Here is a 14,912-nt window from a genome sequence, read left to right on the forward strand (position 1 = left end):
CACAAAAAGAAATACACATAAAATGTATAATTTGCTTTTCTGGAATATGAGAATTCCAGAAAAGCATACAGAATACAGAGCAAGACCTTAGTTTAAAGAGAAAAAAAAGCTTCATAAGGAATACAATGACTGATGACTGCATAGCTCAAACTATTACCCCCATTCTCTGAAATACCATTATGTTAAACTTTATTTAAATTTGAAAGATCAACCTTTTCCCCTCATGTGCTACCTTTCTAGGTGTAGGGACTGCTTTATGCAGAGAGGAACATTCAAACATATGATACCCCCACCAGCAGATTTAAACAGAAAAAAATACCTTTAGTCTTTTAAATAGATAAATAAAACTTATCAGTAACCTCAAAGATCCGATTGTCTGATTATTCTAGCTATGTAATGCAGATACTATGAATCTCCCAGTAAATCTTTGAGAATAATAGGAGAAAGCAAATTTATAGGAAGCTTGGAGATATACTCTTCCTATTTAAAACCCTAATAAAGCAAAGACTAGTTTTTACAGGGCTCTGAAGAGCTGGTGAGCTTGCACCTAGACTGTACCACAACAGGCTGCAGATAAGGGCTCCCTTCACTTAATATATGTACTTCATTTATTGTATTTCTATACCACTTTTAAAGTCTAATCATTGCAAAAACATTATTATACATAATAGAACCTTTTTTCTGTGTATGCAGTTTTTCCCTCTCTAGGGGATTTTTCTGCACAGAGTTCCATTCTGTCTGGTGAGACCTCCTCTGCAGTCAGTGGTACAGTCCGCCTGCTCATTTCCATTCTAGGAGCGCCCAAACCCAGGGGAGGCAGAAGGGATGAAAGATTTACATGATACTCTTGAGTCTGGGTGGGAACTGAATCAGTTGACTGGTCTCCTTGACAAAGGTACATCCAAAGGAAACGGGTGGCTGCATGGTGTTTTTTGACTGGGAGTGCTGGAAGACTTCCCTCTGGAGGCACCTTGAGCGAAATGTCCCTCACTCAGTGCACTCAGCTTATCCCTCCTGCCTCATTACTTTCTGTCTAGCCTCAGTCATTACCTCGGTACGCCCAGCATCCAGATTAGGAGATTCACATGTCAGGGTCTGGTTTTTGATCGGAGAACTTCTCTTGGCTGGAAAATTAAAGAGCTTGTTAGTACTCACACTGTGCAAACTGAGCAGCTCTGAAATTGTCTTTGGGCTTCACGGGGGTATATACAGTGGTACCTCGGCTCACGAACGCCTTGATTCACAACCAAATTGGGTTGCGAACAAAAATTTAATGAAAATTTTGATGTGGGTCGTGAACTCCACATTGGGTGGCAACCAAGTATGTTTGTGAGCCGCCCCGAGGCTTCGGCGAATGGGGCGGCATAGAAGTTCCCTAAATAAATAAATAAATACATTGCAGCCATCTCCCCACCCCACCCCAAGTTGGGAGATGGTCATGATCACAGTTCTGTTCGTGCAGGAAAGACGGGCGCAATCTCAGCCACCTCCTCCCCCAACCAGCACGATCGCAGCCATCTCTCTACCCCCTCCAAGTGGAGAGGTGGCCGCGATCATGCTGGGGGCAAGGGGGGGAGAGATGGTTGTGATCGTGCTGGGAGCAGGGAGGGGAGATGGCTGCGATCGCGCCTGTCTCTCCCTCCCCCAGCACGCCCCGTTCGCACCCCTCTCCATCCCCCAGCGTTCCCCATTCGTGCCTGTCTCTTCCCCACCCCCACCCTGCGCCTATCTTTCCCTCCGCAGCGCACCGGGATGACGGGCACATGCAGGGATGACGGGTGCGATCCCGGTCGTGCTGGGTGGGGGGAGATGGCCATGCTCCTGCTTGGCAGGAGCAGAGGGAGAGATGGCTGAAATCTTTGTTGTTCTTTGTCACTTTGTTTCACATTTTTCTGATTAAAGAATATGGTTACAGAACGGATTAACCTTATTTACATTGAACCTTATGGGGAAATTTAACCAGAGTCCTGGAACAGATTAAGTTCGTGAGCCAAGGTACCACTGTATTTTAAAATAAATCAAGCTCCTTGCTTCTAGTTGCTCATATGAGACTATTCTCTTCAGTTAATACACCTGTGTGGGCCAGAGAACCCTGGTTTATAGAAACTGAAGTCCAAATCCTATGTTGCTGTGGTAAACAGTATGCAAAATACTGTTGACGAACTGAGAGCTAATACTGGGAGAGGTAGTGCTAGGAGGCCTTGTGCTGCCTGGAGGGAAGAAGTAGACTTCTCTGATGACAGTTAATTTGAGGTTGGTATTAATGTACTTAGAAGTCTTAGAGTCTCTGAGCCTCGGTAAATGTTGAATCCAAAATGAAGCAGTGCTTCCCCTCAGATGGAGATGTCCTTTAGCAGAAGCTAGAGTGTGACGCGGTGGTTGCGGGGATGGGGGACCTGGGAGATCCAGGTTCTAGTCCCTGCTCAGCTTTGAAGCCCACTGTGGGTGACTTTGGATCAGTCATGAACTCCCAGACCAACCTACCTCACAGGGTGGTTGTTGCGAGGATAAAATAGAACTGTGTAGGTTGCCTTGGGTTCCTCACCAGGGGAAAAGGGTAGGATATAAATGCAATGTAATATATGATGATGATAAGAAGAGCAGGAGGAGGAGGAAGAGGAGGAGGAGGACTGCTGGAGAACACCTCTGAAACTTTTATTATAGGGATTACTAAGTGCTCTTCTATTGCTTACATGCTTGCTGGATGCACTCATGGGAAGAACTAGCAACATAGCTGTGTCCCATTCCAGCATCACATGGCCAGCTGTCTTTAAACAGAGTGATGCAGCCTCCTCAAGGGGAAAATTCAGTGGCAGGCTGTGGCAGAGTGGTGTTGGAGGGCAGATCTGTATGTTTTAAGCCACCTTACTGCCCTCAGGTGTGCTGGAGGCAGCTAGTGTTGAAGTAAAATCCAAATTCTTTTATATTCTATGTTTTATAACTGCGCTGAGAAAGAAATACAGTCTCCAGGAATCTGTTTCCATTCTGTCTTACTGCTCTGCCCCTCACTCAATATTTGCCCTCCCAAACTGTTTCAGAACTCTTTATACTTTTCTTGAAACAGCTTCCGGAAACAGGTGGAAAAGCTTGCTTGTAAATGTTGTATTGCAATTTTTATGTGGTTGTTATTGTTAGGTATATTTATATTGCATTTTATTGTATTTTATGTGCCCTTGTAAACTGCCCTTAGAGCTTCAGCTGTTGGGTGGTACAGAGAGGGTTGTTATTACATGCCATCGAATTCTTTCTTGACTTATGCTGACCCTATAAATTAATGTCCCCCAAATGTCCTGTCCTTGACAGCCCTGTTCAGCTCTTGTAACCTCAAGGTTGTGGCTTCCTTAATGCGACTGATTGTTCTCATAATTGATCTTCCCCTTGTCTTCTGACTTTTTCAGCGAGTGACTTTTTCCGTGACTCCCTTTTTCAGTGAGTCTTACCTTCTTATGAAGTGTCTGAAGCGCAACAGATTCAATTGTATCATGTTTGCTTCTTGGGAAAGCTCTGGCTTGATTGAAACTAGGACCCACTTATTTGTCTTTCCATTAGTCCAGGGTATTCTCAAAGCTCTCCTCCACCACCACATTTCAGACATATCTTTTTTTTTTTCCAACCAGCTTTCTTCACTGTACAGCTTTCATACCCATCCATAGCGATCAGGAATACAATAGTGTATTGGCCTTAGTTTCCAGTGAAATGTCCTTATACTTTTCTAGTTCGTTCATTGCATTCCTTCCAAGTCTCAGTTTCTTTTAATTTCTTGGCAGCAGTCTCTGATTTGAGCCAAATTATGCAAAATCTTTCACAATTTCAATTACTTCATTATTGACAGTAAAGATCTGTAATTCTTCTGTAGTCATGACTACTGGTTTTTTAATGTTTCATGTTCAGCTACATTCCTCCTTTTGCACTTCCTTCTTTCACTTTCATCAGGAGTCACTTCCGTTTGCTGCTGTTTTCTGCCAGTAATATGGTATTATCTGCATATCTTAAATTATTGAGGTATCTTTCACCAGTTTTCATTCCTATTTCCTCAAATCTTAATCCAGTTTTCCTTAGCATATGCTCTGTGTACAGACTGAACAGATAATCCTGAGATAAAATATACTCTTGTCTGAATCCTTTGCCTATAGGAAACCATTCTGTTTCTCCATATTCTGTCTAAACAGTAGCTTCATGTCCATGATACATGTTATACATCGGGACAATCAAGTGTTGAGGCACACTCAGTTCTTTCAGGACTATCCATAGTCTCTTGTGAACCCTACAGTTAAAAACTGTGACGTAGTCTTACAAAGCGCAGAGTGAACTTTTTCTGAAATTCTTTGATGCCTCTTCCCTTTCGGAATCCAGCCTGAGTATCAGGTTTTTCTAGCACCATATATGGTAACATTGTTTGTCCCAACTTTGTTTGCATAGAAATTAGTGCCAGGAAACTATAGTTGCTGCACTCTTTTCAATATTGGAGATTGGAATGTATATTGAGCATTTGCAGTCTGTGGGTCATTGCCTTTTTTTCCATATCTGTTGATAATATTTTGTTAGGATTTGGACTCATTCACTCTCTGCAGCTTGAAATAATGCTATTGGTGCTCTCTCTATTATGGGTGCTTTATTCCAGGTGCTTTCAGAGTAGCTTTCATTTCACTGCCTAATATTACTAGTTCTCCCTCACAGGGTTCCTTTCCAAAGAAGTCTGCCATCTTTTTATTTCTTCTGTACAGTATACCCCTGTGACGTTGCGGTTCAGTGTTCACGGCTTCAGTCTTTTGTGGGATTTTTTTCCGAGCGAGTCCAAGCCAATCTCCTTGCAAGTAAGACAGAGCCTGGCCGTGCGGCGGCTTACTCATTTGGAGATTGTTTCCTCCGAGACTGGACTCCCTGCCTCACCATGCGTGCATGCCCACCCCCCAGCCCAGCCCGGCCCGCGCCTTCCGCCTGTACCGCCTTGGCGGCCGGTGCCCATCGCCGGCACCAAATTCACGGTTTTTCACAATTCACAGGCGCTTTAGGAATGTAACCCCCACAAATTTCGGGGGACTACTGTATATTGTTTCCATCTTCTCTTTATTCTAGCCAAGTCAGATTGTCTGTTCCCATATTTGTCTTTCAGCTTTTCCTAAGCTAGGATTGAATTTCTCTTTGATTGCTTGGATCTTCTGGAAGTGTTTCCTTTTTTACCTCTTTGGTGGTTCTCCTCTATTCCTTTGTACCAACCATTGTAATAGTTTGTTTCGTCTCTAAGTGATAGTCACTGAAAAGTTGCATTCAGGATTTTAATCCCTATTTCTTTTACCTTTTGCATCTTGCCTATCCTTGGCAATTGTGAATGTTACCTCCTCTCATCCATCTAGGCTTTTTCTTTCTTTTTACTCTAAAAATTTTATTTTTGCATTTCTCCCTAAGAATGTCTCTAGTTCTTGTCCAGAGTTCTTCTGGTTCATGGTCAGTTGAGTTCAGTAATGCAAATCTGTTCATAGTCACCACCACAGTCTGCTCCTAGTCTTGTTTTGGCTGTAACAATACAGCTTCTCTGTCATCTGTTTCCAATTACAAAGTCTATTTGATTTCTGTATGGCTGTCTGGGAATGCCCTTGTGTACAGTGATGTGACCAGTTGCCCGAAGAACATATTTACAACAAACATATGGCTGGCTTCACAGGATTCTATGAGTTGTTCTCCTGCTTTGTGTCATACTTCTGCTCCAAACTCTCCCATGACATTGGAATATGCTTTATTTACAACTTTTGTGTTCCATCCCCCTATGAAAGTCAGCATAATAATGTAAGCAAGAGTAAGAAGCCTCCTCATTTTATCTCTCTTCTCTTTTTATCCTCTATCACTCTTCTTCTATCCTGTCAATCTCAAATGTCCAGCAACAACAACAACAGAAGGAGGTCAAATGGCAATTTTTGTATGAAAGAAAGCACCTTCCATCTGTTAACATTTTTCACATATAACACATATATAACACAACCACACACCTGTGATTATATTCCTGATGGGTTTAACCAGTGCAGTAAAGGCAGTAACTTCAGGTTGCCGGTGCTCCCACATTGGCTGCCAAATAACAAGGCCACTGGCCAGACGAAAAGTCAGATCAGATTCCTAAAAATCATAAGGAAATGTCAACATAACTGGGTTTGTTGGTGTGATCTAATGACGAATGATGATCCTGATCTGCCTCACATGACATGACAGCCCCCTCTGAATTCTTTCATTCATTCATTTAGAGGCTATTCCATTGTGCTATGGGTACATGGGTACTATTTTTGCATGGTATCATTGGTACCATTTCTGCATGGATGCCCCAGCTTGCCATGACAGCAGAAGTTATTTAAGGGTTAGGCAGCCCTGAATAACCCATAGTTTGTTTTATGGTTGTTTGCTTGTCTGCAGTCTGGATTCAAGCACCATAGCAAGCCAGGTGCCCATGGGTGCTAAGCAAAAGTGTGACAGCCATCATAATTAAATTAAACCAGGGTGTCATAAAAATGCATCATCGTCCATTTCCTGTTCCACTTGATGATCATATTTGAATATTCTCTTTTTACTGAACAGTCTGATTCTAAATATTGTTAGTAGACTGCAACTTCCATCAGCCCTAGCTAGCATCATCATCAATGGGAGTTGCAATCCAACATCTGGAGGAACACGTTGCCCACATTAGCATGCTCTGAATCAAGCTTGTATATCTGTATGTGTGTATGCTGGGGTGGGTAGGGGAGCAGAACCAGGGTCATGTGTGAGGAGGGAAAACGGGTGGGGCAGGTGAAAAGAGATACTGTCACTACTGAATTTTGGGTGGATTTCAAGACACAACACTAGTGGAAAATAAGACCACATCCCAAGAGGCTTGTGGTATTTTCTTGAAAGTGGCTCTGTGCATTTAACAGCTGCACAGCAGGCAGCAAATCAAGAGGACCAAGATAAAAGCTGTACTGCTGACCTCCCTCTGCTAAAAGCACACAAACTCTTTGAGGAAAAAAGAGGCCAATGCCACTACCCAAGGATAGATTCAATTGTCCAACTTTGGTTAGCTGTGCTTAAATATTTTACCTTAGCATGCAGCCTCCTGAAAAATACCACTGGATAACACACATGATGTGGAAAAAACAAGTTTTGCTTGCATGCTTCATGCACCACTATGGAAATCTAGAGCTTTCTGTAGGGAGAACCTGTTCCTACTACTATCACGGCATATCCTTTCCTTCACAGCTTCCCATCTATTTTCTTGAAGCACTTACTTTAATCCTATGAACCAGAGGAGCAAACAGGAACACAAAGAGCTCCACGGTAGCCATGGAATTCTGAAAAAACTTCCTTCTGTTATTTTCTTCCTCTTCATTGGTACTGTCATGCCTTGGATGTCCTGGAGATCCCTGGTTTTCAATCTGGTGGATGAATGCGCTGCTGCTGCCCCTCCAGCTGGATCCCCTGTCTCCTCCCACTCCTCCTCCACCAAAGTGGTCATTGCTGCAGTCCTGAGGTGCTTCCAGCAACATCCAGTGCAGAGTGTGAAGGAGCTTTGTCTCTGCTACTCCAAGTTTGTCCTGATGTCCTAGATGCAAAAAATAATAAATAAAAGTATTATGGGCCCTTGATCATTCAATACACCCTGAGACAAAGGTCTGCTCAGCTTGTAAACCAGAAAAGGCAAGCAGATTACTAGATAAGGGGCAGCTAAAGGCTCAATGAAATTCCTCTATTTGCTGCCTCTGTCAAGCGCATGACTGGTAGACAGCATTTGGCTTGATAATTTCATAAGCCATATTTTAATTTCCTTTTTTATTGCAACGTGACACATAATTTCTAAGGGCTTGATTCAAAAATTATCAGAATTAAATTAAAAGTTTAAACAGTTTACTCCAGGCCGAAGCAATGGCCTGTTATGGTTTTCAGTCTGATGACTGAAAAGTTCTGTATTGCTTCTTGTGTCTCAGGATTTGGTGGTTTTTCTATTGCAAATACACTTTAAAGGTGAAATACTAGCCAAATTCAGACAGAAAAAAGGCCTACATCACTCAGAATACCCTGCTTAGGGCATGCTGGGAGTGGTACTTTTTTCCTGTCCAAACTTGCATAAGATTTCATTTTAATTGTTTTTTAAACTGTAATCACACTAACAGAGACTAATGGCCTTATGACACGGAGCAGTGTTTTCACGTTTATTTAAGCTACAATCATCTTTGATGAGGAAGTTCGCCTCCATGGCATACTTGAAATAACGCACTTGGAAGCTGCAGCCTTTTCTGCAGCTTCAGGATCCACAGCACCGGCAGCTTGTTGCTGCATCCAACCTCCCAGAAATAGCCAAAGCCATCTCCTTAGTTTAACACCTTAATAGTCAGAATGTCGGAAGAAGCTTTTCCTGCTTATCTGCTACTCCTCTGATCAGAGAAGTTAGTTGGGCATCCCTAACTGCCCTCACAGTCAAATATAATACAAATGAATATGATTCTTCATCACTCTGGTCCCTGTGACCACCTGAATAGGCTGTGCTTGATGCAACTCTCCAGAGCACTCCAGCATTGTCTTTTACCTCAATGTCTGTCAAAGTTTTCATTTTGTGTATTTTCAAGTAAGCTGCACTGTTTTCCCTTTTTGTATCTTATCACATTCCTTTAATAAACATCTTCTTTCAAGACAGACCTGGAGTTCAAGCATGAGCCTCTGGCAATTCCCAGACAAGCCTTTTTCTCCACCTTCCTAGTTACTCAGGTCTATCTACTTTGCATTTATCTATTTGCTCTTATGGTGAAGTAAAGGAAAAGCAGATCGCAGGCCTGTTGTGACTGGAGGCCACAGCTGCCACTGCCACAGCCCAGCCAGCTCATAGGCCCACCCAGAGTTAGAGGGAACAGGAGATAATGGAAACCTCCTGCCAATCAGAAGAAGTGTGCAACTAGCCAGCTTCACAAGACTGTTGTGGAATGGCAACACATGGCAAACCCTTTCCTAAAACTTCTCTGTACCTTCGCAACATTCTTACCGTGATCTGCTGGGTTCTCTAACTGTTTCATTTGAAATCTAACTACCATATTGTTCTGACTATAAGATGCCCCCATGTATAGGATGCCCCCCACTTTTCTTACCAATCTCTGAGCAAGCAAGCTGCTGCTGCTATGCCCACCGCCTCCCCGCACGCACGCGCCTGCCCACTCCCCCCCCATCGCGCCTGTGCCCATCTCCCCCCCGATCAGCCCACGGCCACGCCTGTCTCCCCCCTGATCGCGCCCTCAATTGTGCCAGCTCCCCCCACGAGCGCACCCGCAGTTCTCCTCTCAGCCCCCCATGTATAAGGCCCCTCTATTTTTAGGTAAATATTTTTAAGAAAAAGTATCATCTTATACACAGAAAAATACAGTATATTACTACCGACAATGTAAGGAGAAGCATCTTACAAAGGAATTATAAGCCTCTCTGTTTTGTCAGGCATGTATGACATATTCATTTTTGTGCCTGACTCTTTCTTTCTGAGCTCCAAACCCTACTTGAATGCAGCATTCTCTAATTGCTTTCAAGAAGCAAAGGAGAGAAATTTGCTGGGGAAGCTGCCATATCCTGAGCCAAACGCTTGGCTCATCCAGCCAAGTACTGTAAGCAGTGACTGCCAGCAGCTCACTTGGCTTTCAGGTGGGAGGCTTTCCTACCCTACCTGCAGAGATGCTGGGGATTGAACCCAGGACTTTGTATGTTGCAAGCTTGTGTCCCACCACACTGAACTACAGGCTCTCCCAGCCTCCCTCACCTGCCACAGACCTTCCTTTCCCTGCCTTCCTCCTTGCTGCTCCCTAAGGTGAGAGTCTCCCCAGCTATCCACTGGGCTCGCTAGCCCTTGCCCACGCTTCCACCATCTGTTGGCTCTTGGCAGGGCCTTTCCTAAAGCAGCCTAACACCACATTGTCCTCAATGCCTGTTTTCCAATTTTCTCTCTGTTCTCAAATCCCTTGTTATGCCCCTCCCTCTTTGACCCTGTGCCCTGACCACAGCACCAACTCTGGGGTGAGGGAATGCCTCCCTTTTGCTGGGGCTTTTACATATTAACTTAATTGCCCATGAGCTTGAGGGGATTACCCATCCTAGGCATTTTTAAAGGGTTATTGTTTATTTTTTCAGTGTTTCTTTTGATGAGATTTTTGATATTTTTATTTTATTTTACTTGTATGCATTGTTGTAAGTTTCCCAGAGAACTTCAGCTATGGAATGGTATAGAAAAGAAATGAATTAATGACAACAACAACAACAACAACAAGAACAACATGATCAATTTAATATTGTGTGGACTGTACAGAAGTTAAGTGTTTCCCAACTGACTTTCCAGCCGGAGTACATAAGTGAAACAAAGCTTGAAAACTCCTGGAAAAGGAGCATATCATTTCTGCATACAGCAGATTGTACATTGTGTGGATAAACTTTAGTTTTGACTTTTGTGTTTTAGTTTTGGGGGTGCTCTTGGATCCAGTATTGTCCCTAGAGACACGAGTGGACTTGGTGGTCGGGGCACTTTCTAACTGCGTGCTCTAAAATGCCAGTTCTGTCCTTCCCTGGACAGAGATAGTCTAGCTACACTTATCCAGGGTAAATGGATAATCGTTTTGGCAATCCTTGTATGGCCTGCTGCAATGTTTTATATGTGGGGCTGCCTTTGAAAATGGTTTGGAAACTTCAGCTGGTCCAATGGGAACTGCCAAATGTGATCATATAATGCCAGTGCTTTTACGATGTGCAGTGGCAGCCATTCTATGCCTGAGCCTACTTCAAAGTCTTGGTATTTACATTCCAAGCCTTAAATGGCTTGAGGCATGGTTACCTGAAGTGTCTCCTCCCCTATGCCTGCCTCACTGGTCTTTGTCTGGCAACCACTGCCAAAGGAAGTAAGAGTGGTGGCTACTAAGGAGAGGGCCTTTTCTGTTGTGGCACCCCAGCTGCAGAATGAGCTTCCCAGTGAGATTTGTCTGGCACCAACCCTGTGCATTTTCCATGGCCAGCTGAAGACCTTTCTATTTTCCAGGGAAATTCAATATTTCAGTTGATATATAGGTTGATAGGTTCAATCCTACTATATGGCTGCCTATAACTGTCTGAGTCTGGAAAGTTATGGTCATTCAATGGAGTTAGGAGAAGCATGGAGGCTGGGGTTGCTTCCATTCCCCTCCCCCCCCCCCTCAGAAATACTTGGATGGCCATCTCAGTTTATCCCCCTCCTTGTGAAGAGCAGAGGCCAAGATGCTGCCTGGAATCAGCAGGTGGTGTTGGTGTCTTGGTCTCGGAAGGCACTTCCAGCAGCTGCTGAGGGGGCAGCAGGGCTCTTACAGAGCAAGAGACCCTGCAGTGATTTTGGAAGGCTTTTCTGAGGGGGCAGCAGGGACTCCGCCTTTCCTGTGGCAAGGCAGACAAGCAGTCTTAGGAGTGTGCCCTTACTGCATTTTAAATCTTTGAATTGCTGCTAAAAATTTGTTTTTATTTTAAACTGTACTTTTAAACTTTAAACCAGAGCTTTATGTTTTGTTTTAATGATTATGCTTTTGATTTATTACTATATTAATGAGTGGCATAGAAATATACTCAATGCATGAATAAATAATTGAAAAGGAGCAAAATAAATTTAGTAATTCCTCTTCATACATATAATTAGTAGCTGAAAATTCCAGTCAGTCCAACTGGAGTTATTGGGAGATTCAGATAACAAACTCCAATAGTCACAGCTTCCTTGTATTAGCCTGCTTCACATGCCCATCAGATCATCAAGGGGAGATGGGCATCAGAAGAAGTGAAGATCATGTCAGATGACAAATGGATGGAATTTTCTTTTGGGATGAGGTGAAGCAGGTATCTGGAATCCCATGGAGAGGAAAAGCTGCTTAAAGGGCAACTGAGTGGGGAGGTGGCAGGCAAGGAAAGATTTAAACATCCTTTCCCCCATACCTCATTCCTACTCTGCTTTTTTCTATCTAGAACAGTTTTTACTCCTTAAAAAAGGGGCAAATAGTTGGGATAATGATGCAACTCTTTGCATATGCTCAATGGCAAGAATGACAGGGACCGAGAAGAGGGTCTACAGGAGGGCTTTTTGGTCCAATTAGAAGCTGAGTGGAAAAGGGGTTGGGGGTTCCTATACATTGGCCAAGTTTTCACGATCACTAGGAAAAAAAGCCACTGCCATTCTGTTCAAGCTCATTGATTTGTGTGATAGGAGTAGCTTCCACACTGCTCTAGAACTTGGCAACAGCACTACAGTAAGCCATGGGTTCTGAGGTGGTTTGAAAGTCACCCATGCTGGGTTCCTTCCTAGGGTTGGACAACATGGCAGCCCACGCCTTGAGAGCAGTTAGGCATACAGTACGTGAATGGCACTGGGGGTAAGGAAAAGAAACCACCATGGCTCCCCAGTGGCCATGCAAACCTGGCTATCCACTAGCAACTGCTTAGGGTTGCTCAACTCATTCTTTGAGAACACTTCTAAACCACACCAAACATAATTTAATCATATTTGTACCATAATATCAAACAATCGTTGTTTTTAAAAAAATCGAACATGCACACTAACCTAACTTGTTCCTATTTGAAAGCAGAGTGGCTGTGCAGTGAAGTACATGTGGCAAGGCAGCTTGGACCAGTTCCCAGCGAGAAATGCTCTGGATGGCTTCAGAAAGGGCTGGAGAAAGACCATGAAGCTTGTTCTCGACCAAAACTCTTTCAAATGACTAAAGTGGAGATGGGGAAAAGACAGCATAATAATAACTAAAAGTTTTTAATAAACAATACACTTGTAATAAATAATTTCTAGTAGTACAGCTCTTTCTTGCAAAATCTAATCTATGCATTTTGTACTGGTTCTTCTGGCATCAACCAAAATGTGAAGAGTATGCACTTGTCTTAAAAAATTAATATACATATATCTTGAACCATGTTTAAACCACTGCTTATTCAGACACACATACATGGGCATTTAACACTCCAATCCTATATCTATTTGACTTGGAATAAGTCCCGTGAAATTCAGTGGCATTTACTTCTGAGTAGACAATCAGAGTCACAGTGGTTTGGATCATCCACAGAGCATAGAAACAGAGCAAGTCAAGAGGGGCCTCCCAGAACAGCTAGTCTGACCCCAGCTCTAGCCGGCTCCGCTCACGACCTGCCCGCCATGTGCATGTCTAGCCTATCCTTGAACACCCTCACCGATGGGGCCTCAACCACCTCCTGTGGAAGCCCATTCCATACCCTTGGGGTCCTAACCATCAGGAAGTACTTTCTGGCATCCAAATTGAACCTTGGTTCCCTGAGCTTTGCTCCACTGGAGCGCGTTCTGCCTTCCTCTGCAGGGGAGAATAGATCTCTACCCATCTCCATGTGACATCCCCTCACAAACCTGTATGTCACCAACATATCCCCTCTGAGTCTTCTCTTCTCCAGGCTGAAGAAGTCCAGTTCCCTCAGTCTCGCCTCATACCCCATCCCCTGCAAACCGGCCACCAACCTTGTGGCCCTACACTGCACTGACTATAACCTGGCTATATCCTTCCTGTAATGAAGGGCCCAAAACTGAGCACAATACTCCAGTTGCGGGCACACCAGAGTTGTATAGAGTGATAGTAATACCTCTCGCAATCTAGAAGCCACACTTCTGGCTATGCTACCAAGGGTGGCGTTTGCCCTCTTGACCACCGCATCACATTGCTGACTCAAGTTTAGCCTGCAGTCAACCAGCACCTTGAGGTCCCTTTCACAAGTGCTGCTCTCCAGTCACTTGTCCCCTAACCTGTACTTATGACACCTATTCCTATGCGCCAAGTGCAAGACCTTGCACTTATCCACATTGAATGCCATCCTGTTGTCTCCTGCCCACTTCCATAGTCTGTCCAGATCCTTTTGGGTCTGGAGTTCCTGCTCCTCAGTTGTAGCCACTGCCCCCATTTTAGTATCATCTGCAAATTTGATCAGACTGTTCACTCCTTCTTCCATGTCGTTGATGAAAAGATTAAAGAGGATCGACCCCAGGAGAGAGCCCTGGGGGATCCCACTTGTCACTGGCCATCTTCCTGATGATTCCCCACTAATGGTTACCCTCTGCTTTTGGTCAGTCAACCATGCCCTAATCCATCAGACAGTGCATTGGTTTATTTTATTTTATTTTTATTTATTTATTAAAACAGTTTATCTCAAAACTCATCAGTTTCTCAACCAGGATATCATGGGGCACTTTGTCAGAGACCTTGCTGAAATCCAGGTAAACCACACCCACTCCATCTAGCCACCCTGAAACCTTGTCGTAGAGTTTTCACAAGGTTTGTCTGGCAGGACCTGTTTTTGTGGAAGCCGTGTTGTGTGGCTGCCATCCTCCGTTCCCTATCTAGCATCACCAGATCTCTCACTATTATGAGCCTTTCCATTGTTTTTCCTACAATGGACATAAGGCTAACTGGTCTGTAATTCTCCATGTCCCTTCTACTACACTTTTTGAAAATTGGGACCACTGACGCCACCCTCCAGTCCTCTGGAACTTCACCCATTCTCCATGAGGCCTCAAAAATGGAGGCCAGCGGGCATGAGAGAATACCTTCCAACTCTCAAAGTACAATCGGGTGTAGTGCGTTAGGGCCTTGCGCCTTTGTAACGTCCAGTGCCCTGAGGAGCCCCTCAACTTCTAGGGGGTTGACTCTAATCTGTGCCCCAGTCTCATCTAATCTCCCATGCAGATCTCCCCCATCCTGCTTTGGGGAGAACACAGAGGCAAAATAGTCATTTAGCATCTGTGCCTGTTCCCTCACATCAGTCACTGGATCTCCTTCCTCCTTATTTAGTGATCCCACTACTTGTCTCTCCTTCCTCTTGCTGTTTACATGCTGATAGAAGCCCTTTTTGTTGATCTTGATATTCTTGGCAAGTCTCAGCTCGTAATCAACCTT

The 14,912-nt window shown here is 44.0% G+C and overlaps 1 protein-coding gene across 1 annotated transcript in view; it reads right to left on the minus strand.

The window, feature by feature from the left end:
* UNC80 (unc-80 homolog, NALCN channel complex subunit) overlaps positions 1-14,912 on the minus strand; it is a 221,874-nt gene that overhangs the window by 184,132 nt on the left and 22,830 nt on the right. The window contains 4 exon segments of the mRNA XM_044431977.1: positions 1,051-1,124; positions 5,985-6,108; positions 7,248-7,561; positions 12,551-12,707. Of these exon segments, the coding sequence (XP_044287912.1) occupies positions 1,051-1,124; positions 5,985-6,108; positions 7,248-7,561; positions 12,551-12,707 (669 nt within the window).

This window comes from Varanus komodoensis, unplaced genomic scaffold, assembly GCF_004798865.1.
Source record: "Varanus komodoensis strain SLA01 unplaced genomic scaffold, ASM479886v1 scaffold23, whole genome shotgun sequence".
NCBI lineage: Eukaryota > Metazoa > Chordata > Lepidosauria > Squamata > Varanidae > Varanus > Varanus komodoensis.